The sequence below is a fragment of the Gasterosteus aculeatus genome, chromosome 15, assembly GCF_964276395.1.
Source record: "Gasterosteus aculeatus chromosome 15, fGasAcu3.hap1.1, whole genome shotgun sequence".
NCBI lineage: Eukaryota > Metazoa > Chordata > Actinopteri > Perciformes > Gasterosteidae > Gasterosteus > Gasterosteus aculeatus.
In genome coordinates, this window is record NC_135703.1 from 3,154,450 (window position 1) to 3,176,961 (window position 22,512).

General features: G+C 50.2%; 1 protein-coding gene across 5 annotated transcripts in view; it reads left to right on the plus strand.

The window, feature by feature from the left end:
- Positions 1–22,512, plus strand: part of LOC120833175 (latent-transforming growth factor beta-binding protein 2) — a 60,092-nt gene that overhangs the window by 16,528 nt on the left and 21,052 nt on the right. For 3 of the 5 annotated variants that reach the window (XM_078089382.1, XM_078089385.1, XM_078089384.1), the window contains exons 4-14: positions 5,481–5,746; positions 6,634–6,813; positions 9,030–9,236; positions 9,545–9,828; positions 10,557–10,659; positions 16,722–16,796; positions 19,806–19,928; positions 20,010–20,174; positions 21,057–21,350; positions 22,035–22,054; positions 22,309–22,345. In XM_078089382.1, coding sequence (XP_077945508.1) covers positions 5,481–5,746; positions 6,634–6,813; positions 9,030–9,236; positions 9,545–9,828; positions 10,557–10,659; positions 16,722–16,796; positions 19,806–19,928; positions 20,010–20,174; positions 21,057–21,350; positions 22,035–22,054; positions 22,309–22,345 — 1,754 coding nt within the window. Of the gene's footprint in view, positions 1–5,480; positions 5,747–6,633; positions 6,814–9,029; positions 9,237–9,544; positions 9,829–10,556; positions 10,660–16,115; positions 16,191–16,721; positions 16,797–19,805; positions 19,929–20,009; positions 20,175–21,056; positions 21,351–22,034; positions 22,055–22,308; positions 22,346–22,512 lie in introns of all 5 variants that reach the window. The other 2 variants (XM_078089383.1, XM_078089386.1) reach the window with 1 other exon arrangement.

Sequence of the window (22,512 nt, forward strand, 5' to 3'; positions counted from 1 at the left end):
GCAGTAGTCATCGCAAGGTCTGAAAACCTCAATGAGGTCAGGTTTACAGAAAATCTATTTTCATGCAGGCAGTGAGGGAAGTTCAGGCTATAAAGTGAACCTGACCCACCATTTGTCTGTGCAGCCCTTGATCCAAATAAAAGTCTTTGCTAAACACATTTTAAGAACCTTTGCTGCCCTTTAAATCTGCAACAGGCCCAGTTGTTGCTCTAATATAAACCTCATCCTCATCAAAGCTTTCTGAATCAATCCAACCCCTATGCATCATCCCACCAGGTCTCTGGCTGCTACTCCAGACAGAGAGAACATTATTTAATCCAGCCTCAGTGGCTGGTGGCTGACAAATCCTCAGACACACCCTGATTTATCAAGAGGGGAGATATTCCGCCGGGACCCTCAATTATCCAAGTCGTAATGACTGGAGATGTTATCAAAGATAGACTGGGGCTTAATTGCTCACTGATGTTTGGCCGCATGCAGCTACGTACATGAGAAGAACGTGTCTTTGTTTCGCATCAATAAAACGCTGCACATGTTTCTGTGGCCAGGTGTTTTCCTGTTACTCCTAGTTCATAGTGCGGCATGCATTGGACCACTGGCATTGTTGAGTTACTTTTTCACGCAGCATTCAGTCATTATGTGTCCCGCTAGATTGTCAGAGAAACAGTTCAACGTTTTATGAAACGTGCTTATTTGCTTGGCGTAAATGTTTTAACTTGCCGAGAAAGCCTTTTGCTTTAAGACAAAATCGGGCGTTTTTAGGTGAGTTTTGTGATGCGATGTTGACGTGCAAGCTTCAGAATTATCTTGCTAAACAAGTTGGAAGAGCAGCCATGGGAGGTTAAAACGTTTACAACCGGAGATTAAGAAATCACAAAGAGCTGTAATTTGGAGGGACTTTAAGAGGACGGAGGCTGAAGTTATTTTTGAATTCCCAACGTACACAAACTTCACCACCGCTTGTGTGTGTGTGTGTGACCTTGTTGCTATGAAGAACACAACAACAGCATAATGAAAATGCCATTAAGGTTGGATGTTATGTTTATTGGTGCATGCTAAGCGGTTCAAACCTCAGGATTTTTATTGAAAGAAATACACTGGGACCTCAGTGGCAAGTGATGAATGGATGAGGTCGCTCTGCATAAAGCCCGAGGAATGAGATGTGTGACCGCAGTGGGCTTTGACCACTGGTGGTACAGATGGGTTTGGTGCTCTGACCGGGTGCAGGATTAATCCTTTCTCAGCCCGCACAGACTTTCACCTCCTAAAATACGCCAAGGCTGTGAAGAAAGACCAAATTCTAAATTAAACATATTTCTTCTTTGCTATATCCAATCGGTCTTTCATTTATTATCACCTGTCGGTTATAAAAGCGGACCTTTTTGCCAAATCAAACCCTGCAGCGGAGTCATACTATACATTGCTGCTAATCCGGAATGTTCTCTCTTTGCATGCCTACATTGTAGTTAATGTCTTGGATTTCACAGAAGGTTTTGGATAGTAAAATAAGAACAAGAGTCAAGTGGCTACAAATCCACTAATGTTCTTGAATGACACGTCTTGGGACAGTTTGCACTCTCCTCCCTCGTCTGTGAGCTTAAGTCCGGGAAACGCAGGGCGACATCTGTTGTTGAGTTCTGTGACCAAAAAAAAAAAAAACCCCATCTCTCTCTCGACAGATTATGAACCAAGAGCGTACCAAATCGCCGTCCGGTGCAAGGTTCTCTCATCGTCATAGCAACAGCGCCGCCTCTGAAAATGATAGCGTTTCCTGGAAAGTCTTTATACCCCTCAGACAGGGTTTAGCTCACCGGCCTCTTTCTCTCTCGCTCTCTCAATGCAGTTTGCAGCTACAATCATAAATCTCTGTTTGCATCATTTCTTCAGATTCCACTGATAATCTGCTTGAGCTCGAGCGTTGGAAAGGAACAATATTCTTTAAAGCCGTCCGTGAAGGAGACAAAAGTGTGTAAACTGTCATTTCCCATTTACTAAGTAGCCTTCAAATTGCCCCTAATTATGTGTAGTTCTTATGTAATCGGGGCTTTTGGCTGACGTTCCTCGTTGGCAAGAGGTAAATGGAACCATTAAACATTTTATTTGAATGAAAAAAAACAATGACTAGATTTTCCGCAGCCGGGTACAGTGAGTCTTGGGTTGATTGGTCGTAAACCCACTGACGGTTTGCCCCTCGTCACTCTCAGGGTCAAGTTCAGTCCAACACAAAGGGGGCGACGGGACAAAGTGACGAGGCTCATCGGGTTGAGCCGTGCGACCCCAGACTGGGACGCTCAGCCCAGACACCTCCGCCTGCCGTCGGCCTGTCCTGTTTAGACAAGTGTGTTCGTTGCCAAATGGCCGCATCCAACGACCAGACGAGCTCCACATATCGCCCTACTTTCTGCGGTAGCCGCCTCGAGCCAGAAAGCCCAGCCGCTGAGATGCCAGCGACGCACGTTGGTATTCGCAAACAAATCCAAAATGAAAAATGAGCTTTGCCAAGGTCGACCGGCGTCAAACGTTTCGTTGCACGATCCTTTCCCCACCTGCTCGGCACCCTAAGACCAGAGAACGGAGGCCGTCAGTCGTAGCTGACACATTTGCCGTGATTCTCATGGAGATTTATGTAGAGAGAAAATAATGAAAAGCCCCTCAAACTGTTGGTGAGTGAATCAGCTGTGGGCAGTAAGTTACTGTGCAGTGCTTCATGTAAACACTGTTAGGCCCTGTCGTGCAGAGTGGGCTGCAGAGATGGTTGAAGATGTAAACTCTTTCTGAGGATCTGGGTCACTGGGAGCGTGTGTGTGTGTGTGTGTGTGCGTGTGAACATTTAGGTGAACAGGTTCGTCACATGAATCCAAAATGTCTTTGTCTGTACAAGAAAGAAGACATTCACCACTGGTTTGAGGGGAAGTGGTGGTTTCCAATCCCCACCGGCGATTGGAATTTTGGCGCCGGCAGAAGCCCGGAGATCAGAGAGTTCGTGCGGCATTCGGACGACCCTCCAGTTCTCTGCTTGTGCTCCAAAAACGTCCCGCGCCGCGTCCCAGCTGGGTCGGCAGGTCAGACGGAACCGCCATCGAGCTGCCCGTCATGATCTCACCAGCGTGAATCTTCGTGAGTTCAAACATCCGCCGCCAGGCGAGTGCCAAAGAATACCTCTTGCGGCGCGTTGGACGCGCTACAGTCGCTCCGCGCGCAGCGCAGACTCTTGGCCATCGCTGTGATTTGGAATTTACTCGAATGTGAAGGGCTTTGGTTCTGACGGCTCACCGTACACGTGAAGTAAGTGATGATGAGTGGAGAGTTGGACGCGGCCAAAAGGTTTAATGTCTTGGTTGGAGGCCGCCACCGCCATCAGACACGCGCGCTTTGATCAAGTGTTTGGACTGAGACTTGTCGGTGTAAAAGAACTGATTGCTTCCTTCTAGATGTAATCGTCGAGCACATGTTCTGAACATGAAATAATACATGGTATGCATTGGACCCAGCTAAGCATCCCATTGTGTGCATTGTAATCAAAATGTCTGAATGGTTTGGCCCCATGATTCCAACATGTGTTCAGAATGATTTTTTTATTTTGTCATTACTAATAACTTTGATAAAGTAATTGTTCAACATTTTGAAAATTCTTGTGGTCACTTTGTTTCCGAGGGATGGATCTGAACATCATATGACGGACACATTTGATCAATTCCATATATTTCTTCCCGATTCGATGTTTAAACCATGTAATCTTGCCAGAGGTCTTCAAAATTGCTTTCAAGTCACCCAGAACAAGGTCGGGAGGTGGGGAAGGGGGGGAGGTGGGAAGGGGGGGGGAGGGGGGAGGGATCTGGTTCCTGCTTGGATTGCCGAGGCCTTGAAGTCCCTAATGATGACATCAAACGTGCAGAGGGAGTTGCTCGCCCTCACCGCCCCGTGATCCGCAGGCCGAGAGGGCAGCGGTGAGCTCATGATGGGAGGAAGTCACTTTGCCATTGACAGTGAGAGAGAGAGAGAGAGAGAGCAACATCTGGACAGGTCTAGGAAGTGAAGCAGGATGCTCGCCCGGCCAGGTGTCCCCGCCAGTGATGGAAAAACCCAATCATGTGCTGGAGTGCACGCTGTAGCGGGGACATCCACCTCCTGTAAACCCTTACCGCCCGCCTCGACACCAGCACCCCTCGCTTCCCCCGCGTCACGCCGCGTCCTCCAGACCCGCCCTCGACATCCGCGATCTGGGTCAGCAGCTGTCGGCCATAGACGCCGCCTGTTGTCTTTTGTAAAGATGACGTGATGGACCATTATGTTTGTCTCTCTTTCCCCCCCTTTTTCATTTAGTGTCCTTTTCCCTCGGCTGCAGGAATGTGGTTTGTGAATAGAGGGACAAGCATCGGCTTGCGCTGTAGCTCGCACAGCTGGTAAAAGGCGCACGCGTGTGTGTGCGTGTGTGCGTGTGTGTGCGTACACGTATTCATTTCTGCGTAGCGTGCACACGTCTGTTTATTTGCCTGACCGTCGTTGTGCGTCTGCTCGACAGAGCTGATTTAGCCTGTAAATATGTGGTGTGCCGCAAAAAAACCCCACATGTAATATGTGTTAATGCATGGTTTATATCCTCATTTGGGGTCTGATTACAGCCTCAGCCTTACAGGGCCACAGGTGTGCTTTGTGGAACCGTTCCTCTGATCTCTCTGCTGACTGTCTGTCTGGGCAGATCAGTGGGATCCAGATGTCTTTTGCAGGGTTGAATCCGCAGGGGGTAGAGCGGGTGCGATGGGAACCGCAAGGTCGGTGGTTCAAGTCCCGGCTGCCCCATGTCTCAAGTTGAAGTGTCCCTGAGCAAGACACCTAACACCCTAATTGCTCCCCGTGCAAAATGTGAAAAAGCCATGGCTTTAAAGTGTAATGTAAGTCGTTTTGGATAAAAGCATCAGCTAAATGACCTGTAATGTAAAAATCAAATGCTCATCGGTAAAAAAAAAAAAAATGTAAAAGTGCTCTCGTGCCTGAAAAAGCCTAAGAAGTTGTAATACTTCCTCCAGCTCGGTGCAACACTCAGGATGTTACTGTTGTCGGCCTCAGTCACACAGAGCGGAGTTCACAATCCAGGCAAGCAAACACAGTGGGCGATGGAAAGGTTTTACAGTGTTTAATCCCACACATTTTCTCTGTGGCAAACTGATCAGCCACAGAAACAAAGTCTTATTCCCATTGGTTGCCTGATTCCTTATTTTTTGGTTGAGAAAATCTTCTCTCGAAATTCTAATTAGGGAGCTGACGGCTCCGATGTCCGAAGAGACCCCCTACGCTAAAAAAAAGATTAATACGATTAAAACAAGATGACTTCCAAGTCATCGATTGTCATCTATAAAGCCATTAAGTTACGTTGTGACCCAAGAAATGTGTCTGGCAGGAACGTCATTCTCTGTTGCACGCCTGGCCGCACTCACATGAATCTCACAGTGTTCATGATCTTGTGATGATGTGAACGACAGGACCCAAGTGAGACGAGGACCCCCTGACTCTTCCCCTCAGCAGACTGGGACCTCCCGCACGGTGAAACGTTACCCGTCATCCTCCGGGCCCATAACGTCCAACGCCATACCATACAATGGCAACGGCTACGCTAACGGCCACGGGGGCGAGCGCGGGAGCGGGCACGGACACCGAAAGGGGCATCGCGACGGGCCCCCGGACGTCCGCGGCGACGGCCAGCAGCAGCAGCACGTTCGGCCGTTCAGCAACGCGCTGTCGCCAGCAGGTGAGGACAAGTGAAAAAAGGGGGGGGGGGCCGGGCCGCGCCGTGCCTTCGGCATCACGTAGCTCGCAGCTGATCTCACTTTACATGCGTGCTTAACTTTTCCACTCTCCCTAGCCACGTCCAAACAAACACAACCATTCTGGCTCCATCAACCGGGCTTAGCTTACATACGTACACATGCATGGTGTCATCGCTGAACGGAACATTGAGCACAAGAAAAAAAAAACAATTGGCGGCGTCCCAGGAGGCACTTCCCTCCTCCCACTGTCCAGCCACCCCACCCCCTGATGCAGACAGTGTGTGTGTGTGTGTGTGTGTGTGCTCTGCTGGTTCACAATCTGCTGTGAGAGGAGCGTGTGTGCGTGTGTGTGTTCTCGAGTGTGGATGCTTTGATATGGTTGGGAGTCTGACCTCTCACCTCTCCGACGTGACGGACCCTTCACCACTTCATCTTCCTCCGACCCCGGCACCCGGCATGCTCAGCTGTCCGCCGCTCAAGCCTTGTTTTTTTACCGTCTACCACGGCAACGGCTGTTGAACAGCCTCCCAGCATTACACAATGTTATCTTGCACTCAAGCTCTCTTTGTCTCCTTCACACACACACACACACACACATCCAAAACACCTTCTCCCAAAGATACAGGGCTTGGCTTGGAGGTTGGCCCGACACTTAATGGTATTCTTCCCCCCCCCCCCCCCCCCATTCGCTGGCCTGTGGCACACACAGCTCACACCCTCGCACACTTATAAGGCTGCCTTCGCCCAGACGGGGAGAGTGTGTCGCTGTGAGGCCCAAACGGAGGAAGGATGCAGCCCGTCTCCAGCCCGTCTCTGCTGGCGCTCCTTCTTCTTCTCCTCCTCATCCGCGCGTGTGTGTGTCCTCCAGGGGCCAACCTCACCTCCAACCTGGACCGCATCAAGATCGTCTTCACGCCCATGCTGTGCCGCCGGGTGTGCAGCGGCGGGCGCTGCCACAACAGCTGCGAGAAGGGGGACATGACGACGGTGTACAGCGAGAACTCGCAGCAGCCGCAGCAGCAGGCGAAGGACCAGGGCTACAGACTCTGTGAGTGGCAACATCTGAGGGCCTCATCCACCTTCTCCTCCCTCCCCCTCAGGCTCTGCCTCTCTTTGCCTGCTCTCTGATCCTCACACACTTCCTCCTGTGTCCTACTCTTGTGGGGTTTTTTTTTGGATGGGGGGGTGAGCTGGACAGAAACCGGTGGCGCGCCGTCTGCTCTGAACGCTGGAGATTAAAGCCGCCGAGAGCTGCGCTTAAAAACTCTCACCGTTAAAAAGGAGAGCTGGAGGGAACAGATTAAAAGCGAGCTCCGTAACGCGGGGCTAATCGCCCACCTCGCTCAAACACACCGGTGGTCCCACGCTCCCCTCACTTAGCCCCGCCCCTCTGCGGTTCGGGCCCTGCCGTTAAGCATTTTACGCGCTCCCCGGGAGCACGGCAACGAATGAAAGCGGAGAACGAGAGAAAGAGTAGCAGCATGAGCAGGATTTTAAAGGGATTACATTAAACCTTCCATTTATCTGGGGGGGGGGGGGTTGCTCCAATTTCACACAGTGTGTCCATGGGAAGGGAAGAGGGCGGCCGATGCCGAGCGCAGGGTCGTTTCTTGGTTTTCCCATCAGTTTTAGGTGACCGACTAATGCCCTAATTACTGCTTTAGGGTCTCTGAGGTGCACATACCACACACATGTACACGTGCAGGTCCCCTCCTTCCACATACATGCCACGTCAAACACGCACGTTGCACAGCTACCTGCACTAATGCACACCCGCCTCTTTGGAGCCAGCTGACTTTTGAGTTTATAAACAGGTTGATGTTGCAGATTCATGTGCCCATTAATGGGGATCATGGAGTAAATATTCCAAACACTCGGGCGTCCTGGCAGAGGCCTCCCCCCCCCGCCCCCCTCCCCCGCCGCCACATTCCCCGGCACCTCAACATCTTAATAGCAGCGCGGGTTGCTTTTTATATGCCGCAATTTAGTTGGTCTAGAAATCTGGGCAAAACGCTTGTGTTAAAGAGCGCATTAAACAGAGATTGCTTTCCATTTAGGTCGAGCATCCTGTTGTTGCTCGGCTGTTGCGTGTTCGTCGAGGAATGTCAAGTGGACGGCAAACAGTTATCTCATGCTGTTGTTATGTTCACGACGCCGTGCAGTAAAATCTGGCTGGATAATTATCAAACGCCTCCCTTGATACGCGCCGCGTGTTCAACACTTACTTTTAAGCCGGGTATTGGTTGGTTGAAGTCTGTTTATTGAGTGAGAAGTGTGTGTGTGTGTGTGTGTGTGTGTGTGTCTGCTTGTTAGAGGTTGTTAAATGGACAGACAGACGGGCAGACGGGGAGCGCGGCATGCAGAGTCGGCAGTAGGCTAAGAATAGTTCCTGCTCCGTGCCTGATGGAACTGACCCCCCCCCCCCACATTGAGAGGATTTAATAGCCTTGAACTGATCGTTTAGCGAGCATGTCTAATACCTGGAACTCACCCGGTGTGCTTTTCTCTTATTCCTCTCTCTCCGTATTGCAATATGTTCCATCCTTCCTCTATCAGTCTCTCCGTTCCATATTTTCACGCTCTCACCGTGTCACTCTCTGTCTCCACGAGGACGCATGTGTCTCTTTTCCTTTGTCATACGGGTGGGCCGTCCCTACGCCCGGCTGTCTTATAAGAGGAGTCCTATTTGCGGTGTGCGGTGCCGCCGCAACCAGCCAGGACGATCCTTTTCTTATTCGCCACGGCTGGACAGATGTTTTTCTCCATTTGACAGCCTTTGATGTTCTGAGTTAGGGGAGGTCAGGTCAGTGAATCCATAGATGGGAGGAAGGCCCAGGTGTGTAATGCGCTTGGCTGGCATCCACAATAAGGCCAGTGGATGCAGTCAAACACCGTCTGGCCAGTGCTTCTATATTTCTCCTCCCATAGTTATCTGAAAACTGTGATTGGAGTTGTTTTGTGATTCAATTTATTTATATTGTTAAGAGCATTTTCCAAGATATCATAGTTTGGGAAATTCACAACCAACCGAGTTGATCACATGACGATCCATCACCCGTCACCGTTTGCCGGGGCCAAAGTAGAGAAAAGCATTCAAAGGTGCTAACCGCTAGCACAGCCTGTCCACATGAAGCCTCCGCACATGCCCTTCCTATTAGGAATACCCGTTGTGTTTCTTATTACCAGATCCGTGTGCATGAGGATGCATAAATCTGTGTGATTCAATGTGGCGTCTTGTATACGCTAACGTGTCTTTCCCTGCAGTCTTCTGTCAGATACCTTGTCTCAACGGAGGCCGGTGCATCGGCCGGAACCTGTGCTGGTGCCCATCAAATTCAACGGGGAAGTTTTGTCACCTGCCGGCGCCGCCTCCCGCCAGGCCCTCGCCCGTCGGCCACAAGGACGCCGGCCACCAGGGGCCCAAAGCCGCCCTCCATTCCATGTACACTCTGCCACTGTCCAACCAGCAAGGTAACACCCCGCCACTTTGTGTTGATTTGAAACGGAAACGCAAGGCTGGAGCGATGAGAGTGAAACACACACGTGTTTCCTCATTGCCGCGAATCCCCCATGTAGATCGAGCTAAGCTAACGGCTCTGTGCAGGATGCTAGCCGTGGTCCACGTTTTGATGTTTTTTGCTAAATTATATTTCAAAAATCAATTTACTCTCATTGTCAATCAGAAAACGTTGAACCCCGTCTGTCCTGTCGGCGGTAAATTGAGTGTCGCTGCTGTAGATTTGCCTCCACGCTGTACAAACCGCGGGTCTCTTCCTCAGTGTCGCTCAGCCCGTCCTTGGTGAACGTCCACATTCAACACCCTCAAGGCGCTGAAGTCGAGGTCCACCAGGTGGCTCGGGTCCTGCCAGGATCCCGCCCGGCCGCCGCGGACGGCGCCCACTCCGTCCAGCAGCGCTCGCAGCCTGCGAACGGACCCGAGCCCACCGGGGGCCACGGCGGCTGGCACCCGCACGCCGGCGGCAACGGGAACCACGGCGCCACAACGCACAACCATCAGAACGGACCCGTCGGGAGATGCTTTCAGGAGACCGTCGATGGGCAGGTACTGGGTTGCGTCATTAGAACACACTGTGCACACTGACGATTTAGGAATGTCACATAAGTCACATAAGTGAAAGAGCAGAAGTGAGTTTGTGTAATCGGAGGCTCGGTGCAGCGTATGTTGGCTTTGCTGTAATAAAGTGTTTTTTCATAACCCGACACACTGATCTGCAGGAGAGTTGTTTTTTTTCCAGCATTATAACAATCGTGTTTCTGCAGCTTCAGCTCCCCTTTCGTTCTACTCCGGTTTCATAGAGAGTTTTGAAAGAAAGTCAAAATGATTTTTCAGAACCTTAACAGAACCGTCCCAGAGATGAGGCATTCCTAAACTTCAGCTGGTAGTTTCTCCTCTCCCTTTAGTGCCAGTATTTTCAGTTTCAACGTTCTCCAAAAGAATGTCGTCTTTAGTCTCATAAACCTCCATTGGCAAAAAAAAAACATATACGGTCGGACGGGAATCTCTCTCCACCGTTAGCAAAGGGTTTGAAAAGCTTTGCCAGGAGGTTCGTCGTTGTTCTGGAGACTCGGCGCTTGTGTCCTCCTCCAACTAACTATGCTCAGATGCGTCTGGTTCCCTCCGTCCCTCCACATAGGTACACACGGACGCTGTGAGCATTCTTACCACCCGCACTCGTTTGAACACACACACACAAGCGTGCGTGCGCGAATACGTGACACTCGCTCTCGGCACTTGCTTCTTAGATTTAACGCAGATGTGTGTTGTTGTAGTGTGGCGAGCCTCTGCCAGGCCTGACCAAGCAGGACGACTGCTGCGGGAGCGTGGGCGCCTCCTGGGGTCTGAACAAGTGCCAAAGGTGCCCAACCAAGCCAGGTAAGCCGCCGGGACAAACGCCATTTTGATTTCCCGCTCCGTTCCATTTCCCACTCAAACCTAATCTGGTCTAATTCCAGTTGGTATTGTTTTCTGGTATGTTGATCTCTTGGTATTCTTGTCCTGTTTATTTCCATCGGTCGAAAACAACGAGACGCAGCTGGACTCCACTTCCACGCTGCTGCATGTCAAGGTGTTTAGTCAGCGCCCGCCAGTCGTGTTCCTAAGCGGCAGTTGTTGATGCGCGGTGGATTTCCGCAGCATTTATCGCCGGCAAACAAAGCGATGACTAACGAGGATCGGGATCAGCAACAACGGCGTTTTGTCACGACCCGTAAACTGCTCTGAGGTGACCCCGCGTGACTCGGCCGTGCATAGTCATACGTGTCTGACGTCTGACTGGCTCACAAGCGGACGCCGTCCCGCTCCGTCTCCTCCGCGGGGCGTAGATTCCATTCCCTCTCTCTCCCTCTCCCTCTCTCCCCGGCACGATGTCTTTCGCCTCCCAGACGCTTCCCCCCCCCCTCTTTTGAAGTTTGAGGCAGAGAAAACGCTGTTCGATCGCTTACGTGGATGTTTTTGGGAGCGGCGTACTGTAAAGCCGGGTTCCCAGGTCACACGCAGGGAAGGAAAGAGAGGGAAGATGAAGTCATGTGTGTCCCAGAAGTATTTGAAGGGGGGCTTCAATAAGTGAAATGCTTTGAATTCCTCTGATTGTTATCGTTTAGACGCGATAGACTCCGTATAGACACTTGGCCCGATGTTTCAGCTGCATTCCTCCCTTACTTGCTGTCGCTGGAATTATATTTAACCCAGACAGTCCATAAAAAATGACGATGTCCTTTTTATCTCATAGTGCGTTGTCTGCTTGGGAGTTTCAAATTTTAGTTTTTAGAGTCCTGTGTCTCTTGTTTAAGTGACAGTCAGTTTATAGCAGGTTACAAAATGCAAGAGGAAGGGATGCAACTTTATTATCTTTATTTATTGTGTAGATATTACTTCTTTATTCTCTTATTTTGGATTTTCTGCCTCTACGTCACTGACAAATGTATTTCCATACAGTATATTCGACACAAGTACAAACTCAACAGACTCTAAATGCATTTGTATCTGCTTGGGTCTCTTTGTGGAGTGTGGGAAAGTACACATTTCAGCTCAGCTGACGGTATTACCGAGCCGGCCATTGTTTATTTTTGTATACTGAGGGCTTTATGTCGCTGTTGTGGAAATACGCGGCAGCATTGCGATGGTAGTTTGTGCGTTTTGTACAACTGCGTTCCATCTCGGTGGGAGCCGAAAGGCCTCAGGAGCCGTTAAAAGTCACATGCTGAGGATTCCTGGCTCGTAATGAGATCCAGATCGACAAGACGAGGCTGCAGTCGACTCCGTCCCTCTGGTTCTGATGATGAGGTGGCATGGAATGAAAAACAGCACGTCCCTTTTGTTTGAATGTCAAACTGATTCTATGATTATCATTTTGGAGGGAGTCGATCGCGTCCTTGAGTTTGTGAACCGACCGAGAATCGTGTTGTTTGGTCTATTTTGGAGCTGATTGAAGGTCCGCGAGGGCGAATGAAGCTTTGGCCTGAGTCCGACCCGTACTGCAGTGTTGGCATGACTCTCCCTCCCTCACTGTGAGTCTCACAGCCAATGGAATTCCACACGCCGTTTGTCTCCCCATCTGTCAAATGCTCCGTGTGACCCTCCCCGTCCGATGAGACGTCCCCGGGGACCAAAGTAACCACCACACCCACGGGGGCCTCGGCCTCCTCGAACTCTACGTACCTGGGTCATCGGGGTCATCGTTATTTCACTGCCCCCCTTCTGTCATACCTCTATGTGGGGAGTCGTCGGTCTGTGTCTTTCTGCAAGCAGGACACATTCTTCAGGGTGTTTGCATCAATAAAGTCGGATGAGGCAAAGGAGGAAGCGGCTCTTAATACTTTCTATCGCCGCTGATCGAGCGCGAATGCTTCTTGATTACCGACAAAACAGCAATGAGAGGAGAACAGATGCATTGGAGCTTCTCGCGGTGGTCAGACAGAGACGCCGCGGGCCTCTGACAGCGTACGCATCATCGGTCAGCTTCACACGCGTCTTAATGACACTACGATACAGCCACCAACCTGAGAATGTCCATGATTGAGTAGTCGGGATGATGTTGATATTGTCCTGACTGAATGGCCTTTGCTTCTCTGGCGGGGACACACTATTTACAGGTCATGTGATGTGGACCGCGACGGAACGGCAGATGCGGCGCCTGTCGAGGAGACCTTTTGCTCTCAAAGCAAACGTCTTCCTCTCAAGGCGTTCGCCTCGATCGAGCATTGGCCGCGAAGGCCAACGAGGAGATCTTAGAGACCCGAACGGCCCCGCGGTGATTAAAGAGCTCCCTCTGCTCTTCGTTTTTCACCAGTTCGCAGCCACGTCAGTAAAGTAGATTGCCGGAAGGGCGCCTGAGGGGGACTTTGGCTCGGCTTTGGTTGTGTTCCCATCGAGTGGAAAGGAAGACGCCCTCTCGTTCTCCCCCCGTTCTGCGGACGGCATCGGCCCCATCCGACCTCCGTCCTCCGTCTCTCCCGCGCGCTCTCAGGTTTTCCAGACAGCATAAAGGAGAAGCCCAACCCGGAGGTTGCCTCCCAGGCAGATCCCTCCCTGGGGAAACTGGTGGAGGGCTCTGAGCCCCGTGATTGATGGACCAGACCTTTCAATCGAATTAGAAGAAACAGCTGGGTGGTCCGCGGGGTGATTGTACCAAATTAGCAGTAGGTTTCTGTACAGCCGAGGAGCCAATCTGACCATAAACTCTCTCCGTTCTCAGCCTCCCGCCTCTCCCTTTGCTTTCTCTCTCATTCTGCATAAGCTGTCCTTTCATTTGAATACCCTCAGCCGGGCCCCGTGTGGAGCTTTTTTTACTTTTATGTTTTAAAAAAGGGATTAATTCAGATTGAATTTAGGACAGCGCCATCCATCAAGGAGCTCCAAAGGAATTTGAATTACACTTTCAGGTCAGGAAATCTGAGCAAATAGCGGAATGCGCATTACCATTGAATGGAGGCGGACAATAAATTAGTGAGGTGGGACAAAGTCCGGGCTAAATGGATACACACAGATTGGTAGCTTCTGTCATGAGCGGTCCGGCGCTACAGTCTTTGTAACCACGGGTGACACTAATGATGCTCAGCCGGAGCTCACTCCTGCAAGCCACCGCCGGTGTAACCCCATGTCTCCTACATGAGAAGAGACTGTCGAGGACAACCTTCAGCTTGGCTTTTTGAACAAAACCAAAGATTTTCACGGAGACACGGTTCCCATTTCTTGGTACAAAATTCCTCTCGGATGATGAGATTCAGACATGTAAATTGACGACTGAATAGAGACGGACGAGACTCTCTGCGTCTTATAAAAAAACGCATCCTGCAACCCGCATGTGCTACATGTATAGAAGCCTGTTGGTAACTTCTGAATCTGGTTCTTGAACCTAACAACGAGAAAAATGCCCCGCGGGAACCATAAACATCTACTGATGTGAACTCTGAAGTTTTTTTTGAGATCCAGGAGGCAAATGGGAGAAATGTTGAGCGCGGCCCAAATAGATCCCGTGTGCACATAAAGTTTTAACACAACACATACTGTAAATATGTCCGGTGCATGTGGAAACGTGCCGACTCGTTTAATGTCTTTTGTGCAACTCGCACAGCACTTTCACAACATCTCATTCTTTTCTGAGAGGTTTTGAAATGCGCCGTCTCTCAGATTCAAGTTGTTCCTGACTGCAGAGCTCCTCACCTCCCTGCTAATAAGCTTTATTGAGACACCCGGACCTCCCCTACTGGGCTTCCCTTGGCATGTGCGCCCTGCTGTCACTCGGGCCAGACTCTCCCTGATCCCATCGCTGCAGGAGGGCGTGCACGCCGCCCCACCACAACAGCTCATTACTCAGAAACTCTGAAAGGGGGATTAGGAGGGTGCGGAGGACGATGAGGAGGTGGGCAGGCAGGAACAGGGGCGTCGCTTTGACACAGTTCCCCCTTTTGCCCCGTTGCCCCCCCCCCCTACCCCCCCATCACGCTGACCCACTTTGGGTCTGCTTTGTCGAGCCTCAGGTGCGTTACCCCCGCCGGGTCCGAGGGGTCACAGCAGGTCCAGAACACAACCGGGACCGTGTTCCCAAAGCCTCTGTGTGGCACACATTCCAGTCACTCCTGGGAAAATGACCCGAGCTCGTGACTGGTGGTCGGGTTTTGTGTCGATTTAAAGGATTTCGAATGTGGTACCTAACTCCTAATTCTTCCCTTTAACCAACTTTGGTAATGCATGACCGAGTTTATTAGATCTAGATTTGGTGAATCAGATTCATTGTGGCTGATTTGACATTTCTCGGTTCTGCTTCGCTGTTGATCCATAAAACTGCCGTCTGTCATTTTTTCATTTGTTCTTGCTTCTGCATTACAGTAATTTACATCAGAGCTCCCTGTCAATCAAACATCTCAACGCCTTGGTTTTCTGGAGCATTGGTCTCAAACAGAGCAGCTCTGCCAGGGGAAAGGATGTGTTCGCGTTGCTCGCCGCTCCATCGCACGCCTAAACTCTGTTTGCAATATACCAGTTCCGTCACGCTATGTCATTATTCCTGAAGCTTTCCTCACCCAAACACAGATTTTACCCTACAAAATGAATCATCTCCTTGACAACATGATATTAAGAAAAAAAATCTTCATCTCAGTTTATGTCATGGAAAGATCTGCCACTAACACCCGGCCTTTCTCTCCCTCTCACTTCCTGCTGTCAAACACTCAGATCCCGACACGCTCAAACACAAGCAGACTTTTTTCTCGGCCTTGTGATACTCCCGTTGACCTCTGTGTACACTAACGTAGCACTCGGGAGTAATGACATCATGTTTTCGGGCCTCTGTCACTGTGGCGTCAGTGGGTTATTTATTGCAGCATTTCTGAGCCGATTGGCTCAAAACGGAGAGATGTTTTGAGCCAATCGGCGTCCCCGTGAGCCGTCCTTCCCAGCGCGCACAGTAAAGCGTCTCTTTTTTAAGTGCATTTGCACCGTGGTTGGTGATAAAGGTCAGGCCTGTCACGTAGGCTTCCTCAACCTTTTTATGATGTGAGCACTTCCTTTGTGTGTCCCTCGGGGCGGAGGAGAGTTCTAAGTAATATTATTATGAATGACGTAGAGTGTTATCCTTACATCCTGCTGGATGGCAGCGCTGTCTTATAAACGTGGTTGATGGGTATCCGTTTCCATACACTCACTCTGGAGTTCCCCAGGGCCCGGCTGTGGGTCCTCTCGCTTTTTTTTTTCCCCTGCTCACATCTGTAAGTTATACGGTCCCTTCCTAAAGCCGGGCTCCTCTGCTCCCTGCGCGATGGAGCCGATGCTTTGTGACAGAAGGGCTCTTGTTGCTTTTCTGAAGCTGTGCTTTCTCTCTCCGTTCGCAGCGTATGCAGTGATCGCAAACGGACGGGTGGAATGTCCCCAAGGCTTCAAGCGGATGAATCTCACGCACTGTCAAGGTAAGAATAAGAATACGTTAAGATGATGAATGTGTATGAAGTTCAAAATGTTCTGGACATCTAACCCAATAATACTGATTTAGCTAGGTAGCGTACCCATAATAAAAAAGTAGCGTATTTAAATATAATGGCAAGGCTGCCAAATAATGACTGCCCATATGTTTCCCTGCATACATGGCTACTATACATGTGGCCCCTTTCGGAACCAGGTCAGGACTACAATTCGGTTGGCCTTGACCTTGGTGTGTGGGGTCAGAGTTCAGCAGCCGATTAGCACCTGCGGCTGCTGTTTTAATTGGCCTGTAGAGTCCTCACGTGAGAATAGTGAAGCAGGCTGCGATTCGGCTGACCGTCGCTCTCTGAGTATTTGGATTTAGGCTCCGGGGTTGAAGTTTGAGGCTCAGCCTCCTTATTCATGGCAGCAGGAGAAACCTTGTAGCTCCTCTGCTCCCTGCGCGATGGAGCCGATGCTTTGTGACAGAAGGGCTCTTGTTGCTTTTCTGAAGCTGTGCTTTCTCTCTCCGTTCGCAGCGTATGCAGTGATCGCAAACGGACGGGTGGAATGTCCCCAAGGCTTCAAGCGGATGAATCTCACGCACTGTCAAGGTAAGAATAAGAATACGTTAAGATGATGAATGTGTATGAAGTTCAAAATGTTCTGGACATCTAACCCAATAATACTGATTTAGCTAGGTAGCGTACCCATAATAAAAAAGTAGCGTATTTAAATATAATGGCAAGGCTGCCAAATAATGACTGCCCATATGTTTCCCTGCATACATGGCTACTATACATGTGGCCCCTTTCGGAACCAGGTCAGGACTACAATTCGGTTGGCCTTGACCTTGGTGTGTGGGGTCAGAGTTCAGCAGCCGATTAGCACCTGCGGCTGCTGTTTTAATTGGCCTGTAGAGTCCTCACGTGAGAATAGTGAAGCAGGCTGCGATTCGGCTGACCGTCGCTCTCTGAGTATTTGGATTTAGGCTCCGGGGTTGAAGTTTGAGGCTCAGCCTCCTTATTCATGGCAGCAGGAGAAACCTTGTAGCTCAGCCGTCGCTGTGTGGAAATGACTATTAACGACCGTTGCTGGTGTCAGTATGCAGCAGCGGATTTGGTTGACATGAACAAATAAACTGCGGCTGAAAGGCACCGGAGAAACGGCTTAATATCTAAATACTGCAACTGACGCCGACACTTTCCAAAGCAGAATGCAGCTTTTGTGACGCTGCAGCTGAGCCGCGTCGAGGACTCGATAAATGGGGTCGTGACCCAAAGGACAATGCGACAAGTTCTTCCTCATGTTGTCTGTTGGCTCATTGATGTTTTCAGGTTATGACTGAGATGGGAACTTGTGGAGAAAACACACACTTGCTTTCCAATAATGTGTCAATACGACAACCCGTGTGGAAATGTATCTTTTTATTATTCATGCTTGTCTTGTGTGAATGTTTCAAGATGTTCCTACCTGTCAGTTGTTCATTTCTTGAGATTCCAGCAATATTTACTGCAGCATTTTAGTCTTCAGCTGCTGCTCCATTCCCTTGAATTATTTCCACTTTCAGGTTTTGCTGCCAAAGGAGCAAAAACCTTCCTTCTCTGGGATTTTTTTTTTCGTTGTTATCGGGATGCCGTCCAGCTTGCCGGACCGGGGCGCCTAGTCTGGGCTGTGTTCCGTTGGAATAGAGCGCAGCTTGACTCATCTTTCGGTAATTGGCAGGACTCGCTGCTTGCGTTCCCTTGACCCTTCAGTGGCGCCCGCGCTACGATAAGATGCCCCATCGGAGCGGAGCGATGCTCTCTGGACTTCAGCCGATTCCTTATCTTCAGAAGCTGCTTCTCGGAAACTGGGTCGGCTGAATTGGCCCTCTGTTACCGTGCTTGTTAGATGAATGGCATACGCGGATGCGTAGTCTCTGTTGTGTGTGGTAAACCGCCGCTCGGAGCAGCTCATATTACTCATGGGTCACTTCAAAGACGGGATGATGGAATTCTTACGTAATTCTCCAGACAATTCGGATTAACTTTAATTAGAGTTACTAAAAATCTTAAAACGCTAACATTTTCACATTTATCTCATTAAAAGCTGCAACAGGTTGAGGCCTCATTGTATTTGGTTATGCAGCAGGAATTTGCCTGCGAATGTAGTGTTTGTATCTTGAGAATGTGCATTCCCTCTATTCACAGTTTCTGAACAGATGCCTTTTGGCCCAATTAGTCATGTGTGGTTTGGGACTTCCAAAGTAGTCTCTACTCCCTTTAGCCGTAAGCCACTGCACAGCGAAAAAGGCTAATGCTAATTGTCTTTACAGTGTCTGCAGGTGTTTATGTGAGTATGGGTTTTATCCAGAGGTTCTGAGTGGCTACGGTCAACTAAGGTCGCAGCGGACTGGAGTTTGGAAACTTCTCCGAGGTGTTGAAGTCATCCAAATGTATCATCAGACAATGAAAAAACAGCCGGGCCTGGATTGAAAATAGATGTTGAGATTAGTGCTGATCATGACGGGTTGTCACGGAAGTCAGATTCAATCCCAATCAACGCACCAGCAGACTGTGACAACAGCACTAATCTGGTACTCAACCGAACCGCGGATTAAAGACCCCATGTGATCAGGGCCGAGCCCAGCGCTGACCTCAACTCTGACCAGATAGCATGCTGCTCAAACTAGACTCCCGGCGTACCTGCTGTTGTTCCCGGGCCCCCGTACAGTGTGCACGTCACCACATCTGTCCGTTGTCCTCCTCGTCCTCGGCATTCCAAACAGGAACGACAGAGAAGGTGGAGGCTTCGGCATTGAAAGTCCAGCTTCAGGACCACGTCCTCTGAGGAGAGATACAAAAAGCGCAAATCCAGAAAAAAAATAAAAATAACATGGAGGAATTCTCTGGATTTGCCACGGTCGACGTAACTTCAATCCCCTTTAAACTCACTTTTTCCAGCAAAACAAGAGCAGATTAACTTGAATTGGGAAAATCTGTGGTGGCAGGCTGTCGGGTTCCAGTCGTCAAAGCAAAGGGGAAAAGACCTAATGATGTGCTCTTTGTTTAACGCGGTAGAACAACAAACTCTGCCTGGTCCCAGTGTGCTAGCAATCGCATGACTAAGCACCTGAAATATGTCCCCCTATGCTCCTGGCACAGTAACTAGCTCGCTTGCCTCCATTTGGCTTAGTGACTCCGGCGCTGTTGGAGCAACAAGAAAACAATGGCCGCTGTGTCGCCGCAGCACACGGCTCAGGAGTCAGAGACTTGAGAACATGTTGTACACGAGGGATGCTGTGGCCTTTGACAAAGGGAAAGATGCCGAGGAAGATGATCGTGTTGAACTTTCTTCTCCTCGGTTTGGAAGTCACGGTTCCGGCCCCGAGCGTTTGCGACATCTTCCCAGGAGGGTTCACGGGTTTATTCCGCTGTTACAGCGGTCGAATGTATGTAATGTTTCCCTCGTATCATCGCTCGTCCTTTCTTCCACACAGTCGCAAAACCTGGAAGTTGCCACGTGTCACTGGCGGTTTTTGAACACATGTTTTATTGCGATCAATGCTCGGCCTTATCTGTAAAAGCCTGGCGTCATCTCTGCACTGGGAACTCACGACCGACGTGCTCCATCCTCCGCAGACATCAACGAGTGCCTGCTGCCGGGGCTCTGTAAGAACGCCGAATGCCTCAACACCAAAGGAAGCTACAGGTGCACGTGCAAACCAGGCTTCCTGTTGGACGCCGACCGGAGCCACTGCGTCTGTAAGTATCGCACCGAGGCTGCGGCCGTTCTCCCGCTGGTTGCATCGGTGAGTAAGGAGGACCCGACGCTTCTCTCCCCAGCGGACAAAGCCGTGTCCGACCAGACGGCGCTCTGCTACCGATCGGCGTCGGCGGGCGCGTGCTCCCTGCCGCTGGCTCAGCGCTTGACCAAGCAGATCTGCTGCTGCAGCCGCGTGGGCAAAGCCTGGGGCCCCGGGTGCGATCGCTGTCCCCTGCACGGATCAGGTAGAGCCTCCAAAAGCGACCGCCGCTCGTCCGTCCGCATGCTGAATCGGCGATGTTCAGCTTTTTGCTGTTCTCGCGGGGAAAACCTTATCTCTTATGCGAGAGGGCTCGCGATGCCAGCAATAGTTCAAAATAACCAAATGTGCTTTGAGTCGAAAGGGACCAAAAGCAAAACAGATTTTCACATTTTGGAAGCTGCATAATATTGTGAGTCCGTGTCATCACTCCAACCTTTGGAGGGAAACACAAGCTTCACAGCAGAAATGAACAGCTCAGTTGTGTCCATACCGATCTTCAAAGTCTCTACAGGAGAAGCAGAGCGGTTTTATGGCGTGTCTGTACTGGCCAGTGATTCATGGGGGGGCTTCTCATGGATCAGATATCACGTACACAGACCTCCGTGGTGCTGCTCAGCCTGGACCGACACAGCACACACAAGCCGTTGGAGGCAAGTTCTGAAGCAGGCGGCCAGACCCGTTACGTGCGACTTGGTAACAGGAGTCGGCTCACTGTCCTTCCATATTTAGCGCAGTTCCTCTGATGGGGCTGCTGGTCACATGTAGACCCGTTTACCTCCACTTTAAATCAGTCGTATCGACGTTTCCTGCCTTCGCAGCGACCACGTCTCCGTCCCTGCCTCTTAGAGTAGCTGCTTTCAGGTCAGGCAGAGGACACGGTGCTTCTCTCTTTTAATGGATTCACCATCGCTGAGGTTTGTTCGGCTCCGACAGATAGTTCTGCGGCGGGACCGAAGACGTCGAGCCCCTCGCTCACGCCACCGCATGCTCAACATAGCAAAACAAAACAAAAAACACACGGATGGGTAATGGTATTTCTCTGGATATCAGACTATGAACCACAATTTACGTTCCTACCCTGCAGAGCATTTCAAGGAGATCTGCCCCGCTGGTCATGGGTACACTTACTCGCGCTCCGACGTGCAGATTTCCGTGAGGCAGCTGGAGGAAGAGGATCTGCAGAGCACGGGAGAGTCCCGGGAGGAGCAGAGCCCCACTTTCCCTCAGCCTCCACCCTCCCAGCCGTGGCTGCCCCGGCCCAGCAGGCCACATCACAGCGGCCGCCCCGAGACACCGCAAGCACCCCGGGAGCCTCCGACTCCTCAGCAGCCCCTCCGTCCCGCCCAGCCGTCCAGTGAGACACCGCGGCAGCCGGAAGGTGAGGATTAAATGTTCCATTAGAGGCCGACTTTGAGGTCGGTAAATTATATTATGCACTAAGGCCTTGGAGTAATCCAAAGAATCGTAAACACGTTTACCTCAAAAACATGGCGTGTGCCGTGCAGGAAGGCTGGGGGGAAAGACAGCGAGAGACTTTCTACGGGATTAGAATGGATCAGCCTATTCAAACATCATCTCCATATATAAATACATGCTTGATCCAATATTGAATACATTTGGAGTAGCTCTTAAGTCCCCGATCCATCAAAGTGAAGCTTGTTTCAGCATCACGGCAATGCACAAGTAATCCTCAATGGCCATAAATCTAAATACTCAGGATTTCCTGTAAATGTATCTCTCAGATTTAATGCTCGTGAACTACTTTATTGGCAAAGCTAGGACATTTGGACTTGTATGAGGAGACAATTCTGTAAATATTTAGGGATTTTCGTCTTCATTATCAGAGATATCGTTTTTCCTCGTCTCCCATCGTGTTTTTCCATTAGCGGCAGTCTGCGCTTCTTTTGTGACGTAATGTGAAATAAAGACCTCCAAAGCTGAAAGTGTAAAGAGAACACGGACCGCTGTGTCGGTTAATAACGAACAGAATGTCAACTTTTTGCCACAGATAACTATAAGATAAAATAAATGACTTTTCCTCTTCATCCCTGTCTCGTCACAGATGCAGAAATTCCGATCCCGGTGAGTTCTCCCTCCCTGTCAACCTCTTGGCGCATATTTTTGAAATGTTTATCTCAGAACGATGTGCGCTCTAGCTATCTCAGCCGAGCGCTTTGTTATGATTATATAACTTATTCAGACCACATTTTGGTCGATACTCACCTAGTTAACGCGTGATATGCTCACAAAATCTGACATGCTGCATGAAAACAAAATGTTGATGAAATGGAACCAAAATCCTTGACGTGCAATAATAATATCTGCTTGCTTCCTAGCCAGCCGCTGTGACTGACTCACCACCGAGTTATCCAGGTATTTGTCTCTTGGCTTTAATCGCACAGATCATAAAACACGGCCCGTTCTCTGTCAACGGCTGCTGGGAATCAAAAGAGCTCAAAAGCCAATTTCGTTCGGTCTGGCATGGACATGTAAAGCGTTTTCTATAAATTGCTCACGCTGGTGGCAGTCTTCATTCTGGG